General features: G+C 37.0%; 1 protein-coding gene across 2 annotated transcripts in view; it reads right to left on the bottom strand.

Annotated features, from left to right (window-relative positions):
* The window catches only part of ATF6 (activating transcription factor 6), a 229,296-nt gene extending 206,748 nt beyond the window's left edge, over positions 1-22,548 (bottom strand). For both annotated transcript variants that reach the window (XM_007480656.3, XM_007480657.3), the window contains exons 1-6: positions 22,160-22,548; positions 11,531-11,607; positions 9,401-9,488; positions 8,176-8,282; positions 5,021-5,150; positions 4,132-4,335 (exon numbers count right to left, since the gene is read on the bottom strand). In XM_007480656.3, coding sequence (XP_007480718.1) covers positions 4,132-4,335; positions 5,021-5,150; positions 8,176-8,282; positions 9,401-9,488; positions 11,531-11,607; positions 22,160-22,217 — 664 coding nt within the window. In that variant the 5' untranslated portion in view covers positions 22,218-22,548. The remainder of the gene's footprint in view (positions 1-4,131; positions 4,336-5,020; positions 5,151-8,175; positions 8,283-9,400; positions 9,489-11,530; positions 11,608-22,159) is intronic.
* Between the last annotated feature and the right edge of the window lie 555 nt (positions 22,549-23,103).

The following is a 23,103-nucleotide window of genomic DNA, read 5'->3' as shown; positions in this document are numbered from 1 at the left end:
GCTCTCCAGGGCCTTAAACTCCCGCTTTGGCTCAGCCTGAGCCAGAGCAGTTTTGAATTAAACTCCTTTCCTTCTCTCCCTCTCTCTCCCTCTAATAATTTCTTCTTCCTGTTGTAATTAAATCACCATAAAATTTCCAGCTGAGTTTGGGTGTTTCATTAGGATTTTACAAATAAAATCCTTGGTGACCAAATATAATTATTACATTCAGTCTCAACCATAATTTTAACCTTTTACAGTTTGGCTGACCACGTCAGTTGTGACAAAATACCCTCAATCTTCTTAACTTTCCTAAACCTTTTTTTTTTTCTACTGTGACTATCCCTTTTTATAGCTTATTTTGATCAGCTGTAAAGTAAGTAAATTTGGATTTATTTTTTTTTCTTTTCTCCCTCTCTCCTTAAATTAGATAGAACACAGCTGTTTTAAATCTTAGCAACAGGGCCCTAAGGACCTGGCTGGGAGAGCTGTTTCTAAATCTCCTTTCCCTTAGAGAACAACAGCCTAGATTAAGAGTGGGGGAAAGCTACAGAAAGTTTTGGCTTTGTCCTGCTCCCCATGTGATTTGTGAAGTCTGCTAGAAAAATAATTACAAAACATATATATAAATGAATACTATATTCTTCGACATTTATATGGTAGTTGAAGAATTAGGGACATTGAGGAATACAGCATACCTCCAATTTTTTATATTATTAGGTAATATCATTTTTGTACTCCTCAGTACTGTGTTTAGAGATGCTAACATAAAAAAAATCATTTGAAGCTGAAATTCAGAAAAACATCAAAAAAATTGAGGAAAAAATGCAAGAGAACATGCAAGCCCAATTAGAAAATTTTAAATGTTTCTTACAGGATCAATTGGCAAACACCCTACCAGAAACAGACCTGTTTCTGAAACTCTGAATGAGGAAATTTCCTTCCCTGAAATAGAGATGGAAAATATCTTCTCTATAGCTCAGTTAACAGACTGCTTCTCTAGTGTTCTGCAAATTTTGGCTGAATTTAATCCCCCAAACCCTTCCTCTATAATCCCAGTTTCTCTTGTTCCTTCTCAACACAAAACCAAATTCCAGCCCAAAGGAGATCTTGTCCTCCTAGAGAAACTCATCCTAGTCGAACTGACCCACAGGTACAAAATTCAACTAGAGGCCTATTTCCTCTAAAAGACATACCTGAAATAGGACGGAATGGGGATGTGGTGACTTTAAGGCACAATATACCATTTACTCCCCAAGAAATAAATAAATTTACATTAAATGTTCCCAAATATGAACAAGATCCCTTTCTGGTAATGAAAAAGATGACAGACATATTTTTTTCAATATAATCCATCTTACAAAGACATTGAAAACTTGCTACAGGCTTTTTTAACTGAACATGAGAAAAATAAAATAATTGCTCATGTCAACAAAACCCGGGGGCGTAATGCAGCACATTGGCCATCTCAGGATCCCGAATGGGACTATAATGACTCTGAGGATCTTTCACAACTATACTGTTGTGGAGAGGCCATCCTAACAGCAATGAGGAAATGTGCAGACAGTACAGATAAGTGGACAGAATTTGAAAAGATTAAGCAAAATGACAAAGAGACACCCTCCAGATTCATGGACAGAATAATCGAGTTTGGGGGTAGATACCTGGATTTTGGCCTATCTAAAGAAAATAGCTTAAGAACAATTAGAAAGCACTTTGTCACTAACTCTTGCAAAGTGATTAGAGATTATTTTAGAACACATTGCCCAAGATGGCCAGAGATGGACCTTGAAGAATTGCGGGAAACAGCTTTATATGTTTCAACGGGAAACAAAGAAAAGGAGGAAAAGAATAATGATATCATAGAAAATATATCATAGATATCATAGAAAAAAATAGAGAAATGATTGACATTTTTAACAGATAAGATTGAAAAACTGGAAAGAGGGCATGATATTCAACCAGGGCCAAGAATCAGAGGATACAACCTTTGATTTTCCAGACCCTGATGTCCTACTACCCATTGTCCCTATCCACTACCCACCCCATCCTAATGAACCCCATGTTACTTTAAAGGTGGGTAATACCTATTATGATTGTCTTTTAGACACTGGAGCTTCCTGGTCTGTATTAAAGAGAACACCTGATTTACATTGTTATTCTGTTGGCTCAGAGAATGTAATGGGAGTGTCAGAAATACCCCAAAGGGTTAAAAAACTTTCCCCTAGAATGACATCCGTAGGACCCTTACAGGTACAACATTCCTTCCTTTTGATGCCTGACGACTCCCCTCTAAATGTTCTGGGGAGGGACCTTCTATGCAAACTCAGAACCACAATAACTTGCTCCCAGGTGGTTCCTTATCATTGGAAGTACCTGAAGAATCTTTAAATTTACTCCCTGTAATTCTCTCAGAGACTCAGGAGGGAAGAGAGCATCCCACCTTTGCAATACCTGAAGATATACCAAAGTCTCTTTGGGCCACATCTTCTTCCAAGCAGCTGTTCCTATGCAGATAAAAACTAAATCTAGCCCACCTCCTTCCATTCCTCAGTATCTACTCTCAAAAGAAGCAATTGAGGGAATTACTCCAGTAATTAACTCATTCATTGCACAGGGAATAATAATCTCTTGTAAATCTGAATACAACACAGCCATGCTGCCCGTTAAAAAACCAAAAAGAGGGCCCGATGGCAAACACCTCTATAGATTTGTACAGGATTTGAGGGCTATGAACAATCACATTATTAAGAGACACTAGAAGTTTCCAACATCAATACTATTATTTCTTTTATTCATAGCACAGCTACATACTTTACAGTAGTAGACTTGTGCTCAGCTTTCTTTTCCATACCCATACATGAGAACTCCAGGCATATCTTTGCTTTTATTTTGATTAGAATATTTTATTTTTTCCTCCTTTTCCTCATTTCTTGTACTAAAGGTACATATAATTAAAAAACTCAGGTAGAAGTATGCTTTCGGGTTTGTTGCCATTAAGAATAAGAAGCATGCTCAAGATTGGGGGGTTCTTTTGGAATGCCAGAGTCCCCAGGGTGCAAGTTCCATGTTCCCCCATTATCCACTTTGTTATCACCTGTCAGCACAGGAGAGATCTCGATGCCCTTCTAGAATAAGATATTAGATAGAATGGTACATTGGAGAACCACTATAGGTAATTGTGTCTTACAGTTCTAAGAGTAATTAATAAAACAGATTAGGCACAAAGCTGATGCTCAGTATAAAATATTAAAGATCTAGTACACAGAGTAAGCAATTGGTCAATCTGTAATTCATGTTTGACTAAATGTTGAAACTACAGGCTTTGCAGCTGATGTTTAACCTGTGATAACTAGTGAGAAATGTAAGATTTCTGAGTATGAGGGTCCCATTCGTCGCTGCCAACTGTCTGCCCAAATTGCTCTCATGCCTCATCATGGCGGTCTGAGAACACCTGAATACTTGAGGCAGAACTATGTCTGCAAATAAGTAGGTCTGGAAGATTCTTTGGGAAAGCCTCAAGTATAGGCTTAATCATAGACTGTGTCTGCTATCTAAGAAAGTTCAGAAAATCTCACTGCCAAAAGGTTAACCACAAGGTGATACACTTTTCAGACAAATAAAATAATGAAAAAAATCTACTAAAGTACTTTCAAGTTGAGACTTACACTGGTAGAAGTTACCCACACTAACATGGGATCCTTGAAGTAAATATTTAAAAGTCATATTTCACCATAGTTATAACTTGAAAATGAAACAACCAGATAAAGAATTAGTAAACATGGATTTCTGTCTGGCACGGAAAGTAAGTCATCAAAGCAGATTCCCAATTTACCTCTTTCCCCAGGATTTGACATCTCATAAAGATTTGCAGGAAACAAACATCATTGTTTGTTAGTTACCTTGGATGCCATCAAAAATTATTTTTGTTATTATAAATATTATAATTACCTATTCTATCCCTAAATAGCCATGTGTAAACTACAGAAAGCTAAGAAGAAAAGATGATTTCATTTTTGAACTTAGATGCAAAAGTCTCTTTACATATTTTACAAAGCCCTGACCTTTAAAATGGCATCAATGGCCTGCTTTTATGACAAATCTTATTGTTTATCAATCATACACACAATCACAAATGTTTCAATCTTGTACCTTTAGTAGGTGCAGGTTGAATGTGAATAACAGGCTGCTGCTTTGTCAAGGGCAGAAGTGTTGGGAGTGTCTGAATGATGATAGCTTTGGTTGGAATGCTAGAGTTGGCTTGACTCTTAGGTACTGCTGGCAGAAGTAAGGGCTTGGGCTGAATTGAAGGCTTTGAAGTGATGTGACTTTGTTTTTTTGGAGTCAGTCCATTTACTAAAAGAAAAACAATCAAACCACAAATGAATCTGAGTGTGATCAATTAAGTATTAATAATGCATATTTATATTCTATATATTATATTCAAATACTTAAATAGATCTATGATCTAATCAAATGTGGAGTTCCCTTCAATGATGCAGACTGTTAACTCATCCATGCCTATCCATATAATTTTTTTCCCAAGAGTTCACTACAGAAGACCCACCGAATGTCCTGGAGGCCTTTCTGATGTCTTGATGATATCATTGGAGTATTCTCACTGTCCACCTGTCATTCCTCACTCTCACCCACCATTCCTTCCTATCACAACAATAATGTCCTTTACTCTTGTTCTTCCATATATTTTCTTGAATATTAGCCATAAAATAGGTATATTTAATTGTAGATTAGATCTCACTAAAGACAATAGAAGATTTTTTAAAGATCATTATATCTATCTGAGGTGATCACCTACTAGAAACACTAAGATATTAACAAAGGCAAACAAAGAAGCATGAAAGATTACTTCCTCCTCTGCCTCTAATCAGTGAATCATCATAGATGAATACTATATCTCCATAACAAAGGCACAAGAGCTTAACCAGAGAAACTCTTAGGCTAGAACTTCCCTGGAGAAAGTGAACATAAACCAAGGTCCATAATAGAAAAATGATCAAAGTAATCAAAAGATAAGCAATACCAGTCTTATTTGTAGCACCAATGATGGGCTTGTCTTCCTTTAGTAATTCCGATGAGGAAGGACTGTGAGAGGTTTCACTGTATAAAGAGAGGGGAGACAACTGGGAACTAGACAATAAATCCAATTCTTCCTGTAGCAAAATAAAAATTAAAAACAAATGCAAAAGGATGTAATTTTTTCTTATTCTTTCAAAAAAGCATGCTCTGAATACTAATGTACCTAATGTTATACTGAATATTGAAATATTGAACAACATGGGAAACACAAAAGAAAATCACAATTCCTGAATATAAGGAACTAACTGGAGAGCTCAACAACATACTTGAAACAAAACAACTTGAAGGATTATATATCTACAAATGTGTAATAGTGTGGTACCATACTGAGTATGGAATCATTATGGTACGTAAATGAAAAAAATTCATTTCATAGGGGAAAAAAAAGTTTGAAATATAAGACAGATATAAAATATTATCCTGAAACAAGGTCAGTATATTACCCTCCACAGATGAGTCTCCTCCACTCCTTAGTTACCTTTTATAACCTCTCAGCTCTAGGCATTCTCTCTGGTTGTTGCCCATACCTGGAATGCTCTTTGTCTTCATCTCCACCTCCTGGCTTCCCTGGCCTCCTTCAAGTCTCAACTAAAATTTTAGCTTCTCTGAGATGCCTTTCTCACTCTTCCATAATTCTAGGTCCTCCCCTCTGTGGACCATCTCCAATTTATCTTGTATATAACTCATAGTACATAGTGGTTTGTATGTTGTCTCCCTCGTTAGACTAAGATCTTGAGAGCAGAGAATGTCATTTGTCTCTTCCTTTATCCCCAGTGCTTGGTGTAGTTCCATGGTGGTGAACCTGTGGCACACATGCCTGAGGAGGCACTCAGAGCCCTCTCTATGGGCACACGTCTTCACCCCAGCACAGACTTTGCTAAGACTTCAGTACTAGAAAACCAGAGGTAGGTGAGACTGGGCTGCTCCTCTCCCCCTCCCCTCAGACCCCTAAGGACATTCTCACATCACATACACCCCTCCAAGAGAGTTTGCCATCACTGGCATAATGCCTCACATACAGCAAGCACTTAATAAATGTTCAGTAACTAACTACTTCAGAGAAAATCTGCCTATGGTTTAAAGAACCAGCTTAGGTTTAAGGAACTGGAGTTGTAAGGCCTGGAGAAAAAAATTACATGATAGGCATTTTCAAATAGCTACAGGCTATCACACAGAAGGGAGGACAGACTTATCCTGTACAGCTCAGGAGGGAAGTAGAGCCAAAAGGTATAAGTCACAGGGAGTCAGCCTTTGGCTCAGTATAAGGAGTTTCCTAAAAATAGAGCAGAGGCCCTTCTGGGACAACAAGTTCCCTCTTAATAAAGATGATGAAGCAAAGGCTGATGGTCCCTTGTCCAGGGCACTGCAGAGGGTATCCTTTTCTCCCTTAATGTATTCTCTTAGTAACCTCCTGAGCTGCCATGGGATGAATTGCATCTCTGTGCAGTTGGCCAGAGGCTGAGATGGAGAGAGAAAGTTAGAAGCATAAATATCTAACCCCATCTCTCTCTTGAACCTCAGTTGCAGATCATCAAAGATTTATTGGACATTTCAAATTGAATGTACCAGAAACATCCTAAACTTGGCAAGTCAAAAACTGAACTCTTAATCTTTTCCCCCTAAACACCCCCTCTTCCAAACTTTACTATTTTTGTCAAAACCATTATTATGCCTCTTCTCTCCCAGGTTCATACACTCATTATTATCCTAACCACTCACACTCACCCCAATCAGTTGCCTAATTTTGCTGTTTCTCCCTTCAGAATAGCCTCTTCTCTCCCATCCCACAGCTACACTTTGTTCAGACTCTCATTACCCATCTTAACTGGATTCCCCACCTCAAGCCTCTTATTACTACAATATATGCCACACTCTAGGACCAAAGTAATTTTCTTTAAGGGGTAATTTCCCATCAGAATGTGAGTTCACCATAGGTAAAGATTCTTTTCATTCTTTATTTCTGTACCCTAACATCATAGGTGCTCAGTAAATACTTGGTAATTAACTGGTAGATTGCACTGCATCAATGATTAGACCAAGTACTTTTCAAAACTAAGATCTTATGATTTTATGAAATTAAGGAGCATGAAACCCAAATGAGAGTAAGAGATATGGAAGAAGGAATGACAATAAGGCCAAAAGAGGCACAAATAAGTAGCTTACAGGAGAATACTAAAAACAAATGTTATCCAACATTGTAGTTTCATCTAGGATACTAGAATAGAGAATGTGCCAACGAAAATTATCTTTTTGGCAAAAAACCATTAAATGGCTAAAGATTGGTATAGCATATAAACATGAAACAAGACACCATATCACTGAAACATTAGGTTATATTATAGAACACAGAAATAAGTGTAACTCAAACTATTACCCCAGAGTCAAACTATAACTGATGGTTGTTATTTGTTATTTAAAACATCTTCCTCTGTCAACAGTCAATTTCACAAGTAAAAGGGAAACGGAATAAAAATCAATAGTTTTTATAAATCAATAATTCAATAAGTTATTTCTCATTTTAAACTTTTGGGCACCAAATGAATTATCATATCTAAAAATCTGAATGTTTATGATATACAGCATGTAATGTAGGTCCATTACAAGCTATAATTTTTTCGTTAACTCACCTCATTTTGTTTATGACCATTATTACTTGAATTAATAAGGCATACTGTACTTAATGAAAAAGCATGTTTCCCAGAGTAGTTAGATAGCTCAATGGATAATGGTCTGGCAAAAGGAGGTCCTGGATTCAAATTTGATCTCAGGCACTTCCTAGTTGTGTGACCACTGGAAGTCACTTAACCCCAACTGCCTAGTTTGCCAAAAAATATTACCTTGTAGTAACCATAAATATTATTATTTACATTTTTACATGTTATCTTTCCCTATAGAATATAAGCTCCTTAAGAGCAGGGATTGTTTCATTTTTGACTTTGTATACCCAGTATAGTTCCTGGAACATAGAAAGTATTTAACAAATACTTGTTTATTCAAGTCAGATGGGCCTCATCTGAGTATTCTGAACTAGGAAGGTTTTAAAGTATTAATTTTCTAGATTTTTCACAACCAAGTCAATGTAAAGAATTTACTACTTACAGGAACATGCTGGGTTGAAGAATAAGAATCCACTGATTGAGGGGAAGAGACTGAACAGTTTGAGGAAGCTGGAGAAAGTGGTTGAGCCTCTGCCTTGATATATTTATCTGCAAAATATGTCAAGAGATTTTTCTACCTGCACATTATAACTTAGAGAAAAAAAATTAACAAAAGTGAAAATAAATACTACACTTAAAAAGCTTCAAATGGTCGAATACTGCCTTTGGAAAGTGCAAACACAAGATATAAATGACTATTTAATGCCCAATTTTTGTATTTTTTTTCTCTTTTGAATAAATCCCCACCTACTACTCAAAAAGCTATATTTATTTATTTATCTCAGTTAACTTTAGTACCAATGTAAAATTTTCCATTAGCAAGGCTAAAAAAACATTGGACTTTGTAAAACAAGAGAATAATAACCTCTTTAATTCTAGGTAATCACCAATTTGGTCAAGAAAAAAAGGAAGTAAAAAAAATTATGACCAAGGACTTCAAAGTGCTTAATTTGTATTACAATAAAAAGGAGAAACAAAAATATTTCTGTAACACCAAACCTATAAATTTGACAACTGTAAGGTTTTGGGTAAAAAACAGCAGTAAATATTTCCTAAATTCTGTGAATGTTCATATAAACTATTTTAAGGCCAAAGTTAATTGGATTTTTTTTTAATTTTTTTTCCCTCAAGATAAGACAGATGGTTCAGTGGATAGAAAACCAGGCCTAGAGACAATAAGTCCTGGTTCAAATCTTAGCTCAGATACTTCCTAGCTGTGTGACCCTGGTCAAGTCACTTACCTCAACTGCCTAAGTTTTGCTGCTTTCCTTCCTTGGAACCAAAATTGATTTCAAGACAAAAGAAGGCAAGGGTTTTAAAAAAGAAAACCTTCCCTCTATGGCAATAATCTTTCATATATAACCTAGGTCATCCCCCAGCTTCTATTTCTCTTATTGAGAGCATATTTTTATTCCTGGCATGAATTTTCAATTCACTTATGATATTTAAAAGTTATGCTATTCTCTCTACTGATCCTGGAGAGGTGTTTTTCTTTCCTTTCTTGGCACTAACAAACCAGAACAGGTAGAATAGATAATTAATCCATTCTCTTTTAATCAACATCAGGACACATAAACCAGAAAAGCTGAATTGATGTACTGTGGAATAACTCAAAAGCTACACCTAATTATATAACTTATTAAAAATTAAATATGGCAAACCATTACCTGCACGAGATTGATTTGTGATCCCCCAAGGGTCTGAGTCCATTGGCATCAAATCCAAATCAAAGCCAAGGTTATAGAAATTGTTTTCCTATGGGTTATAAACCAGCAAAAGAAAATGAGAAGAGTAAAAGACAAATCACTGTCCAACAAATTATCAAAAATAATATGTCAAGAATCATATATAATTTTAAAACACAAACATAAAAGAAGAGATTTCCCCAAATGATCCAATCACATCTTGTAACTGTACTTACAGGATTTACCCAACTTCTGGTGTCAGTTAAGTTCAATTGTTGAGAGCATGATGCTAATATGATCAAGGCTATGCATTTAATCACAGTGAATTCCACAAAGTAGACAAATTTTGCAGAGTGCAAAGAGGTATATAACCTCTCTTTGTTCTACGGCCATAAACTGTTCTTCATAATTTTCCTCTTTCCCTTATTCCAATTCTCTATTTCCTACTTATCTAGATATACCAAGTAAATTCACAAATAATTTGTGAAAGAATAGAGGATTAACAATCCATAAAACTAAGGAGTGAAAGTTAATACCACACTGACTTTGGAGAAGTATGGAAGCAGTGATTTCTTTTTGCAAATTCATGGAAACAAAAGATAAAGTGTAAGAAATTTAACTAGTCTAGTTTGATTAGAAATGTAGAATGTATTAAAAAAGGAAGTAATGTAAAATAAGGCTGGAAAGGTAGGTTGAAGCTAACTTGTAGAGTTTTAAACCACAGTCAATAGTTTTTTAATTTAACTCAGAGCAGGAATTCTTAAACTTTTTTGTATCTTGGATTCTTTGGCAATGTGGTAGAACCTATGGACCTCTTCTCGGAATATTTTTTTAATTCATAAAACAAAATATATAGGGTGACAGAGTAAACCAATTACTCTGAAATGCAGTTATCAAAATATTTTTTTAAATAAGTTCACAGACCTCAAGTTAAGAACTATTGTCCTAGAAGTAAAGGGAAGTCTCTTGAAAGCAAATGAACAGGGATAAGAGGATCATAGATTTAAAACCAAATATGATATTTAGAGGCCTTCTAAGTAGTGGTATCCATACCTTAGGAAAATCATTTTGGCAGAGAAAATGAAGAAAACAAGAAAAAAGATAATCAAGTAATAAGAAATAATTATTGTGGAAAGAATGAACAAATGACCCAAAAGAAAATAAATAGTAGACCTACAATAAAAATTAATTAAATTCAACTCATTTCTACTATTTGGGGTTTGGCTGTGAGAGTTTAACTTAATGGAGCTAGTTTAATGTTATTAAATATATGAATGTATAGATGAAAATCCAGGACAGCTAAATGGGAATCTTAAAATGCTGGGCTTACCTAAAAAGAAATGAGTGTGAATGAGTCAGGACAATTTCATCATCATAAACTAAAAAAATAATTTTCAAATTTATTTTTCAGAGTCTACTTATTGTTCCCCAAGCAAGGAATAAGTTTCCACAATTCTCTACCTCTGTTTTCTTTACAACACAGGGAATGATATTTCCTCCCTCCTCACATGCCATGTTTAAATCTTACCTATCTTTGTAGGCCTAGCCTAAATGTCAACTCTTCCACATAGTCTTCACTAATTATCCCCTTAATCAAAAGTAAAGCCTTTCCTCCACTCCAGAGAAATAACTGATAAAGTCTGAATCTAAGCCAAAGTATATTATATTTCACTTTCTTTCTTCTTTTTTTTTGTTTTCTTCCACAAAAGGACTAATATGAAAAAATGTTTTACATGATTACACACGTAAAATCTATATCCGATTTCTTACTCTCTTGGGGAAGGGAAGAGGGCAAAGAGGGAAGAAGAGAATTCAGGATACAAATTTTTTTTAATGTTAAAAACTGCTTTTATAACAGATAGAGCCCCAGGCCTGGTGGGAAGTCTGGGGTTCAAATTTGGTCTTAGACACTGCCTACCTGTGTGACCCTGGGCAAGTCACTTAACCCCACTGCCTAGCATTTATCACTCTTCTGCATTGGATCTGATAATTAGTATTGATTCTAAGCCAGAGGGTGAAGGTTTAAATATTAAAAATATTAAAATAATAATTAGGGTAAGGACTTAATGCCATATTGAATGACATAGTATTTCTCTTCTGTCAAACACTTACATAAGTTTCATTCTCTACATCCAGCTGCAGTTCATCTGTGTCCATTAAATCACCAAGTTCAGCAAAAAGGGTTGAATCTTAGAATAAAGGAAAAAGAACAGAAAAGATTATTTGAGCCAATGATCTGAAAAAAAAAAAAGATTAGCATATTACTATGCCAACTGTACTACTGACAAATATCAGTTATTATTTTTTTATTTACTTATTTAGAATATTTTTCCATGGTTACATGATTCATGATTTTGCCCTCCCAAAACCAGCAAGCAGTTCTCCTGGGTTATATGTGTATCATTGTTCAAAACCTATTTCAGTGATCATTTAACATCAAAACCCTAATCATATCCCTAAAAATTACATGATCTATAATATGTTTTTCTTCCATGTTTCTGCTCCCACAGTTCTTTCTCTGGATGTGGATAGCGTTCTTTCTCATAAGTCCCAAAGAATTATAGAAAAGTATATATCACATTCGATTGTGCCATAATGTATCAGTCTCTGTGTATAAGGTTCTCCTGGTTCTGCTTCTTTCTCCCTGCATCAATTCCTGGAGGTCTTTCCAGTTCACATGTGTGAATTTTAGATTTACTCCAACCTGCTTAGTCTAACAAACAGGAATGTCTACACCCCTACTTAAGGATTAAGTGTTGAGAAGGATGGCCTATGATAGACATGTGCTAGCAAATGACAAATCAGAAACAATTGACAGACCCCCTGGGCTGTCTTAAGTCAAGCTTAAGCTACCATTGGTACATGTGAGATGCAGGAAGTGATATAAAAAACGGTCTATATATTTCGTGTCACTTCCTCTCCTGAGGTCTTTTCACAGAGAGGTAGCTCTGGCTCTTTTGGCGGAGAGGTGGCTGGTAGCAGTGTGCTGGGCATCTTGGCGTCTTGGCATGGCTGCAGCTATTGTCTGGGTTTGGTGGTGAGCATCCTTGAAGCAGTGGCTGGGAGAAGCTTAGTAGCGTGGTTCAGGTGAGGCGTCTTCCTTGAATTCTCTCGGGGTTTAGGCTGATTCCTTTTTTTCCTTTACCTTTCCTAAAAACGTCATCCTCCTAGGAGGCCCCTCATCTTGGAGGAGGCCTCATGGCTGGAAGGTCTCTGAACTCCCCTTGGCTCAGGCTAGGCCGGAGAAATCTTATGCCCTTTTCCCTCTCTCATCTTCTTAATTCCTTCCCTCTATATTAATTAAACCACCATAAAATTCCCAAACTGACTTGAATATTTTTATTGGGATTTGAATTAATCCCTGGTGACCATAAGGATAATATATTAGTCAAAAACCCCTAAATTTACCCCTTACACATGGAATTCCTCCAGTTCATTATTCCTTTTAGCACAATAATATTATCCATCACCATTAGATACCACAATTTATTCAGCCATTCCCAAATCAATGGACACCCCCTCATTTTCCAATTTTTTGCCAATACAAAGAAAAAAGCTATAAATATTTTTTATAGAAGACTTTTTTCCTAATTATCTCTTTGGGACACAAACCTAACAGTAGTATGGCTGGATCCAAGGGTAGGTATTCATTTAAGGACCTTAGTACATAATTCCAAATTGCCTTCCACAATAGTTGGGACCAATTCACAACTCCACCAGCACTGCATTAGTGTCCCAATTTTTGCCACATCCCCTCCAACATTTATCACTTTCCTTTGCTGCCATATTGGCCAGTCTGCTACGTGTGAGGTGGTACCTCAAAGTTATTTTGATTTGCATTTCTCTAATCAGGAGGGATTTCGAACACTTTTTCATGCGATTATTGATCATTTTGATTTCTTCATCTGAAAATTGCCTATTCAAAATGTCAGTTATTATAATACTATATTCACCTTTAAGTTATAATTCACACTTTTCCCAAGTTAATCATATTAGTTGGCTAAGTTATAGACTAAAGACAAGCTCCTTTTTCTAAAACACTTTATTGTTTAAAAATTATTTAAATAAATTGCATTTTAATGGATGTGGTGCTCCAAAAAGTTCTTCCTTACAACTTGGCCACATGAACAAGCTATTATTCAAAAGAGTCAAATATCTCTGACATAAAACAAATACATTCCACAAATATGGATATAAAGTGAATCCCACTCTCTGTGTTTTTAATTATAAAAATAGGAAATAGTTCCTCAATTGAATGATGTCAAAATAAGGGAAAGAAAAGTTAAGAATATAACCATGGTATGCTGATTCCTCTATCACCGAGAGTGCTTCTAAAAGCACTTATAATCATTGTCATCAATTAATGAATATAGGACACTTAAAGCACTTCGAATGAATATTGGACACTTAAAGCACTTCGGAATGCTTCTGTATCATGTCTGTCTGGATCTTTAATTCATCTGTCAAGACAGCTCAAGCACCTCTTTCTGCAGGAGGTCTTTTCCTGGCCTCCCCTCTCTATGGTTAACTCCTCTGTATTTATCCTCTGTATGCCTCCTTATACGTGTTGTCTCCTGAGCAGAGACTGTTTCATTTTTGTATCCTCAATATTTAATTCAGTGCCAGGCACATAGCAGGAACTTACTAAGTTCTTGTAAATTAACTAAATGAAACACTACCATTTCATGAAATTGCTATTATAGCTATCATTCCTGTTTTGCAGATGAGAAAACTGAAACTCAGTTAGGAGACTTAGTCATTACATAACAGGTAAGGGTTACCAGAGGCAGGATTTTAACATGTCAGTTCTTGCTGTTCTTTACACTACTGGACACCCAGAAAAGTTGAAAAAAAAAAACTTATCCAAAGGGACATGTTGTATGGTAGAGCACACACACATATGTGAACAAATATACACACATGTATATATCTTTTATTTGTATAAAACTGAACTGGCCTCATTGAGGAATGGATTGTCTCACACATTTCAACCTTCTATAATCAGTCAGTCACTTCATCTCCCTAACCTTCACTATCAGGCAAAGCCAGGGACTCCTCATCTGTCTTCTTCTCCCTACCCACACTGCCAGCATTTTCTATTTTTTCTCTACAGACTGATAATCATCAACAATAGAATTATTATTGCAAATAATGTAGCAATCTCCTGCTCTATGGCCTTCCTCAGGATCCCTACAATTAGGACTTGCAGGATGCACAAGCCAAAGCACCTTTCTGGCTTATCACTCTCCAATCTCCAAACTGAGTCATAACAATCCCATCCCTCCTGTGTCCCTATCTCATTCCATCCTATCCAGTCTTTATGTCTTCTGGAAAATTTGTTCTATTATTCACAAACTGCTCTTTTTATTGGACCTTTGCCTTCTCCACCAAAAATCACTTCGTATTTACAGGATGTCCCAAGTTTTAGTTCTGTTTTAAGCTGTTGTTCAATTGTGTCTGACTCTTCATGATTTCGTGGACCAAACTGTCCATGTCCATTCTTGGCAAAGACAATATACTAAGTGGTTTGCCATTTCCTTCTCCAGTGGATTATGGCTAATAGGGATTAAGTGACTTGCCAAGGATCAATCACACAGCTTTTAAATGTCTTGAGGTTGGATGTGAACTCAAGTCTTTCTGGTGTAGCTACCTCCTTCATGGTACTGAACTTTAAAACTCAACTAAGGCTTCAAGGACAACTTTTACTTCATGTTCAATTTTCTTTATAAATATTGCTTCCCCTTGACCCAAAAAAACTATAGATTTATTAAATAAATGGAGATTTATTCCCTTTTTTATCTTTGTATCCCCAATAACCTAGCACATAGGAGAGATTTAATAAATCTTTATTGAATTGCAAAGAAAAACATATAACTTTTAAAGACTTAAAAACTATAATCAATGCAATTGCTAATTACAACTCCAAAAGACTAATCATAACTAAACATAAACATACCTACTTCCCCATATTGGAGAAGACATAATGGACTACAGGTCACCCAATTTCTTGAACCTATTTCTTTTTCATCTATAATATTAAAGATTCATAGAATCACAGAGTTAATGTTGGAAGAAACCTGTGAATATCTAAGACCTTCTAATTCCTATAGCCCAAAAGTTGCAGTAGATAGGCAGTTAAAGCATATAGACAAACAATTCTCAAAAGAACTGCAAACTATTAATAATCTTTTGAAAGAATTTCCTAAATCACTAATAATAAGAGAAATGCAGACCAAAACATGCATGCCTAAGGTTTTACCTAATATCTAGAAAATATGCAAAAGTGACAAAAATTGGGAATAGTCAATGTTAGAGGGGTCATAGAAAGATAGGCACATTAATGTATTACTGGTAGAGTTCTGAACTGATGCCACCCTTCTGGAAAGAAATTTGGAGTTCCACAAATAAAGTTACTAAATTGCATTATCTTTTGATTCAGATTCTATGGCTAAGCATATACTCCAATGAGGTTATCAACAACTAAGCTCTACATGCACCAAAATATTTATAGCAGCACTTTCTGTGGTAGCAAAGAACAGGAAACAATTGAGCTACCTCACTGAGCCCAATTACATGCATTTATAGCAATAAGTCTTCAAGAAAATAATTGGGCAGCTAGGTGACTCAGTGGTTGGTTAGCCAGCCTGGAGATGGGAGGTCCTGGGTTCAAATCTAACCTCAGACACTTCCTAGCTGTGTGACCCTGAGCAAGTCACTTAATCTCCATTACCTAGCTCTTACTGATCTACCTTGTGACAAATATTTGTATTCATTCTAAGACACAAGGTAAATGTTTAATAATAATAATAATAATAATAGACAGGCATTGGATATAGGATATATATTTTTTAAAACTCACAAAAATATTAAATACAAGGAAAAGATTTATTTTTGATATGGTCATATAAGCTTAAAATTAATATACAATAACTCCAAATATTATATTTAATAAGATTTATTAACAATAACTAAAATTTAAAAGCTAGAGTAAAAAGGGAGCTAACTCAGCTGTGGTTACGAGAGAAGAAAGAGCGAAAGGAAAGAGTCACAAAATTATATACACACATAACAAACAACAAACGTGAGGATAAGGGAAAAAGGATGCTGGGAGATAAAGTCCAAGGGTACAAAAGTGTCTAATTACATAGTAATTATCCTTGAGTCAACTTCCTGTGTATAATCATACAACTAATTTGTCAAGGTAATGATCAAAATTAATAAAAAGCAAAAAGAATAATGAGAAAAAAACAAAACTAAAACAACTCAATACTAAACAGGTAATGTCTTGACATGCCTGTGAATTAAATTTAAGCAAAGTAGAATCACACAAAGTCATCAACATCACTCTCCCAGAGTCATCCAAATCCAGGGACAAGACAAAAATCAGAAAAGCTAGCAATTACTTTGGCTTCTCTGATGTCTATCCAAGCTCTCCTGCTTTAGTTGCTTTCGTGGCTATTGAAACAAAGTGTTCTCATTTGTGGATGAAAGGTGGGCACAAATAGTGGAACACCAGTCCAGAAAAGAGTTTGGCAAGCCCTCCCCCCAGAAGTCCTAGTCCTCCCTATATTCTTTATATCTATACCACCTGTATGTATACTGAGGCTGCTCAGGGTCACAGTTGAAAAAGCATCAAGTCAAAAATATCTGAGTTCTCTGTGGCCTCAGACACTCATTGTGTGGTCTTAGGCAAATTACCAAACCTGTCAGCCTCAGTTTCCTCATCTGTAAAATGGGGTTGATAATAGAACCTACCTCCCAAGGCTGCTATGATAATCAAATAATATAATATCTGTAAAGCACTTTGAAAATCTTCAAATTAAATTTGAATTAAATTAAATACTAGCTATTATTTTTACAAGTTGAAACAAGTCTTCCTGGTTTCAAATCTAGTTCATAGGTCCCTTGGTCCCTATCTCTAACCCAATTCTCATGTGAGAAAATTCAATAGTCAGTGAAACAAACCACAATGGAGAACATTTGGCTCCAGAGTAACAAAGACAGATATAAAAGCAATGTTGTCATAGGAGCGCACTCAGAGCAGCCACACAGATAGAATCCAGAAAACAAGCTCAGCATAAAAGCATGATAGAGCAGTGATGGAGGACTTCAATTATCTGGACACATACTTGGAATCTCTTTCTGCTACTGGGCAGCTAATAATCTTTTGACCTGATAATAAGTCTGCTTGGTTAGTCAAAAGGCAGGTATTAAGCACCTACTATATACCAGGCATTGTGCTAAGCACTACTGATATAAAGGCAAAAACAGCCCCTGCTCTCCAGTAGCTCATAGTCTAATAAGGAGACACCATGAAAAAACCTATGTACAAACAAGATAAGTACAAGATAAACTGGACATGACAAATAAAGATAAAGCACTGCATTAAGGGGGAGCAGGAAATGTTCCTGTAGAAGGTGGAATTTTAGCTGTAACTATGGGAAGCTAAGAGGCAAAGATGATGAGGGAGCTAATTCTAAGTATGAGGAAGTCAGGGATAATACCCAAGGTGGATTGATGGAGGGTCTTGTGCAAAGAGCAGCAAGGAGTCCAGTGCTATTGGATTGTGAACTATGTGGAGGAGGTATAAGATTAGATTAGAAAGGCAAGAAGAGGACAGGTTACAAAGAACTTTGAATAAACAGGATTTTGTACTTGAACAGAAGGTGATAGCCACTGGAGTTGATTAAACTAGAAATTAGGGGAAAACAAAGTGGTCAGATTTGAGTTTTAAGAGGATTAATTTGATAACTAAGTGAAGAATGGACTAATGTAAAAAAACTTGAGACAGGGAGACAACTAGAAGTTTACTGCAACAATCCAGGCATGAAGTGATGAAAGCATGAACCAGGTTGGTATCAATTTCAAAATAGAAAAAAGGCCATATATGAGAGCTATCAAGTAGGACTTGGAACAGATGAGATATTAAGGGTAAAAGAGAGTAAGAAGTCAAAGATGACACCTAGGTTGGGAGCCTGGGTGATTGGGAAGATGGTGGTACTCTTGACAATAATAGGAAAATAAGGAAGAAGGAGAGTCCAGGGTAAAAAGAAAATGAGTTCAGTTTTGGACATGTAGAATTTAAGATGTCTATGGGACAATGAGCACAAGATGTTCTATAGGCATTTGGAAATTTGAGAGTGGAAAAGAAAGATTAGCATTGGAGAAGTAGATCTGAGAATCAATCATCAGCAGAGATAATTTAATCCATGGTGGCTGATGAGATCACCAAGTGAAATATTATAAAGGGAGAAGAGGTCCCAAGACAGAGCTTGAGCAGGGTTAAAGGGGTGTCCCCATATTTAGGGAGGCATAACATAGATGAAAATCTTCAAAATGTGGAAGATCCAACAGAAAAAATTTAATTCTTTTCTGGATGTGATTGTCACCAACAAGAAGCTTCTTGCTGGGATGGAAATTATAAGAACTGTGTAGATAGAAACCACTCCTTAAATTTGTCCTACCCTACATCCCATTTGAGCATGATGGAAGGGGACAGGAGTAAAAAGGTATAGCACAGCAGTGGAAGAGGGTCTGGAGTGGGAGCTCTGGTGCCTGCTGTGTACTCAAGGGTTTTTGGTGGTTTGGTGGGTTTCCTGATTCAGCTTAGGTATTTAGCTAGGTGATGTCCTGTCTCCTTCCTACATTTCCATCTTTTACTTTATCTCCATTTTTGTTAAAAACTTAATTGTTAAGAACTACTAACAGACTCCTGACTTGAGAGTTAATTGTATAAACAGTGAACACACCTTTAAAAATTAATATTACATTTAATAATTTTATTTGCATTATTATAGAATCTTGTGAAGAATCAATCAGTCATAAATCATTTATTGAACACCTTTGTACCTAGGCATGTAACAGGCACTGTACCAGGTTCTACGGTACAGGCATTTGTCTTCAAGGAGGTTATTTGGAGGAAAGAGGGAGAACAGCTTGTATACAAATAAATACAAAGTAATTTGGGGACAAAAGCAGTTAGGGAGATCAGGGAAAGTCTCATCCAAGTGGGGATATTAGCTGAGCTTTGAAAGAGAGTGAGAGAATCTAAAAGGCAGAGGTTGAAGAAGTATACTCCAGATATAATAGCAAGAGTACTCAGTATCAAAGCACAGAAAAAAGAGAGAATTTTGGTCATAAGGAATAGAAAATGTGCTAATTTCGATTAACCATTGAGGATAAGAAGAGGAATAATAGGCAAAAATCCTGGAAAGATGGGCTTTAGCCCAGAGGTTCTTGATTTTGTGTGTGTGTCATGGACTTCTTGGTCTCCTTTGGCAACCTAGTATAGCCTATGTACTCCTCAGGGGAGAAAAAAAAAAAGGGTTTAAAATGGAATATACAAGATTACAAAAGAAACTATTATATTATAATTATATATTATAATATTATATATTATAATGAAATACATTAACAAAATTTTTCTTAAAACAAGTTCAAAGATATCAGGTAAAGAACCTTTACTTTATTTTATTTTATTTTTTAAACCCTTACCTTCCATCTTGGAATCAATTCAATCAATACTGTATATTGGTTCCAAGGCAGAAGAGTGGTAAGGGCTAGGCAATGGGAGTTAAGTGACTTGCCCAGGGTTACACAGTTGGGAAGTGTCTGAGGCCACCTAGGACTTCCCATTTCTAGATCTGGCTCTCAATCCACTGAGCTACCCAGATGCCCCCTTCCCCTCCCCACCCCAAGAACCTTTACTTTAGTCACTGTGAAGGTGTGAAGGTTTTAGATTATATTTGGTCCTAGTATCAACAGGGAACTACTGAAGTTTTTTGAGTAAAGGGATAACATGGACATAACAATCCTTTTAGATGATCACTGCTACACTTCTACCAGCAATGGGGAGGATAGAAGGAAAAAGACTTGAGTCAGAGAATCCAGTTGAAATACTACAGCAATAACCAAAGCAAAAAGGTGATAAGGGTTTGAATTATAATGGCAGACCTAGAGACAAGGAGATGGGAGGTGATGAATATTAAAATGACAATACTTGGCAAGTGATTAGATATAAGAAAGTAATAGAGAGTGAAACAGTGGTGATGAATTCATGACTCAGATATGATAGAAAAAGGAGAGAAAAGTTAGCTATAGCATGATTTTTTTAAAATTTAAGCAGAGGTGGCAGTTGGGAGGCTCAATGAGAGCAAGGCCTGGAGACAGGAGGTTTGGGGTTCAAATCTGGCCTCAGACATGTCCTAGCTATGTGACCCTGGGCAATTCACAACCCCAGCTGCCTAGCCCTTACTTTTCTACTACCTTAGAATTGACACTTAGTATTAATTCTATGAAAGAAGGTAAGGGTTTAAAATAAATGGATAGGTTTTAGGCGAACATATTTCAAATGATTAGGAGCAAAGTTAAGTAGCATCCTATAGGTAATAGTTCTAAGGAGGAAGTCAGACCTAAAGGAATAGATAGCATTCACAAATGCACTTCTAAAGACACAAAAAGAAACCACTCTGATGAGGAAAAGAGGGAAGGAGTTATTAAAAGAACCAGTGTAGATTCACAAGAAACTCACCAAGCAACTCAGGTTTTTGGAAGCAAAGACAAGTGAGAGTGAATTTTAAAATATGGCAGGTTTCAAAAGAATAGTTTCAAGAACTCAGAATGAATAAAGGCTAGAGAGAACACCTCAAAAATTAAAAGAGGGTTTATCTATATAAAGGGAAAATGAGGTTCAAAGATTAAAGATCTAGTGATCTAGGATGGCTAAGATAATGACAAATGAGGGCTGAGAGAAGTCAATTCTTACTACTTCTGTTTTCTCCTCTATGAATGAAATTTGAACTGGAAGGAATACAACAAACAACAGGGAACTGATATTAAAAATAAGTCAAGTAAGCATATCATGAGAGCACTTTTTCATTATTGAGTTCAAGTCACCAGAACTATTATATCTCTGGGTACTGAAAGAACTAGGGCATGTGTTTGCTAAACTACTGCCAATAATCTCTGACAGATCACAGAGAACAGATAAGTTTTCACAGGATTGCAGAAGATTTTTTTTTTAATGTTAAATAGGTTTAAAGATTTTTTTTCTCGTGTTCCTTTTCCTTCTAAAAAAAATTCACTATTATGGATGATGGGAGCTTTCTGTGTAGGAACAGAAGAAGATGGAGTAAGATATAGGTGAAGTAAAAATCAAAAATAGTCATAAAAAACTTTTGTTTAAAGGACATCCCAATTTTCACAAAGGGTCACATTCCAGTTACAATGACACATCTATATATCCAAATAAACATGTATACTCACACATACAGTCACACATACATACATGTATGTTCATACTCATATGGCCACTCAAACGTCTCGTTTGTATATATTCATACACTCACACATATACACGGTCACACATACAACTATACACATACAACACTTATACAGGCTGACCCCCACAGACACTTGTATAGACATACTCACACATGGCGGCATACTCATACTTGTATACACACACACACACACACACACACACACACACACACACACACACACACACGATCACACACGCGCAGACTAGCGGAGACCACCCATGTCCCTCCCACAGGCTCAGGGGCCTCCTGGGCTTCGGGGCTGCCCCCTACCCCAAGCTACCCAGGCCTCCTTGGCCCTCAAGCTTTCTTCCCCTCTAAGGACCGCAGCGTTTCCCCGGCGCCGGCCTCCTCTGACACCTGTCACCGGATGTGGGCACCGGGTTCACCCCAAGGTCCAGTTGTGCCCAGCACCACTCACCCCAGTCCACATCCAGGCTCTGAGAGACAGGCCGGCTTGGGCTGAACTGCGGCTCCATGGCCCCTGGCCCACGCCTCCACGGCTAGGTACACGTCTTCTTCCCCAGAAACTCCGTGACTAATGTCCGGGACGCAGCTTGGTACCGACAAAACACTAAACACCACTGCCAGAGACGGGGGCCGCCAGAGGACAAATCACCTCGAAGACCAACCGGGAACGTAACGCAACGCAACGCCTGCTGGGGGCCTGAGAAGGGGCTGAGGGGGCGGGGCCCAAGCGCAGATACCTCCGCAGCGCCACCTTGATGCACAGCGCTGCTGGGCGCGTTTCTAGTCTGCAATTTTCCAAGCAAACTCTCCCTTGTCTGGCAGTCCCCTAGCTGGCACCCAAGTACACGTCATTGCACCGCTGGTTTGCACTTCACCTGCCCCATCCGACGGCGAGCTTCGGGAGCCCAGGGCGGGACTCCTTTGCGTGTCCGGATCTCCCCGGGACCTGGCACACAGCAAACTTTTAAAGCTGGGGCGCCCTGAGTATGCGTGTTGTGTGAATCCAACCCTTAATAAAAACAAACGGGCTTATTCGTTTCGAGGTCCCAGATTAAGGAATGGTCCAGGGTACCAAGATTGATCCGCCCACATACACAAGAAAATGTAAAAAGTATCAAGTGTTGTCACTGTTACTTTACTGGAAACTATATCCCTTCCGGTACAATATGTGCCGCCCTCAAAGAGATCGCGTTCTAACCAAATGCTTTTTAAACATTACAAGCTAAAATAATGCCCTAAAACACGAAGTTCTGAAAGCCTGGGAAATTCTGCTTCCAAAGTAACAAAAATAAATAAAGTTCTCCTTCACTAAAGTTCACATCAAACACAAATCCTGGTTTCCTTGCCAGGATCAAAAAGGAAAAGTTCATTATATTTGTAGATGATAACAAGTAC

The sequence above is a fragment of the Monodelphis domestica genome, chromosome 2 (assembly GCF_027887165.1).
Source record: "Monodelphis domestica isolate mMonDom1 chromosome 2, mMonDom1.pri, whole genome shotgun sequence".
Taxonomy (NCBI): domain Eukaryota; kingdom Metazoa; phylum Chordata; class Mammalia; order Didelphimorphia; family Didelphidae; genus Monodelphis; species Monodelphis domestica.
This window is presented reverse-complemented; position numbering and strand designations above follow the sequence as displayed.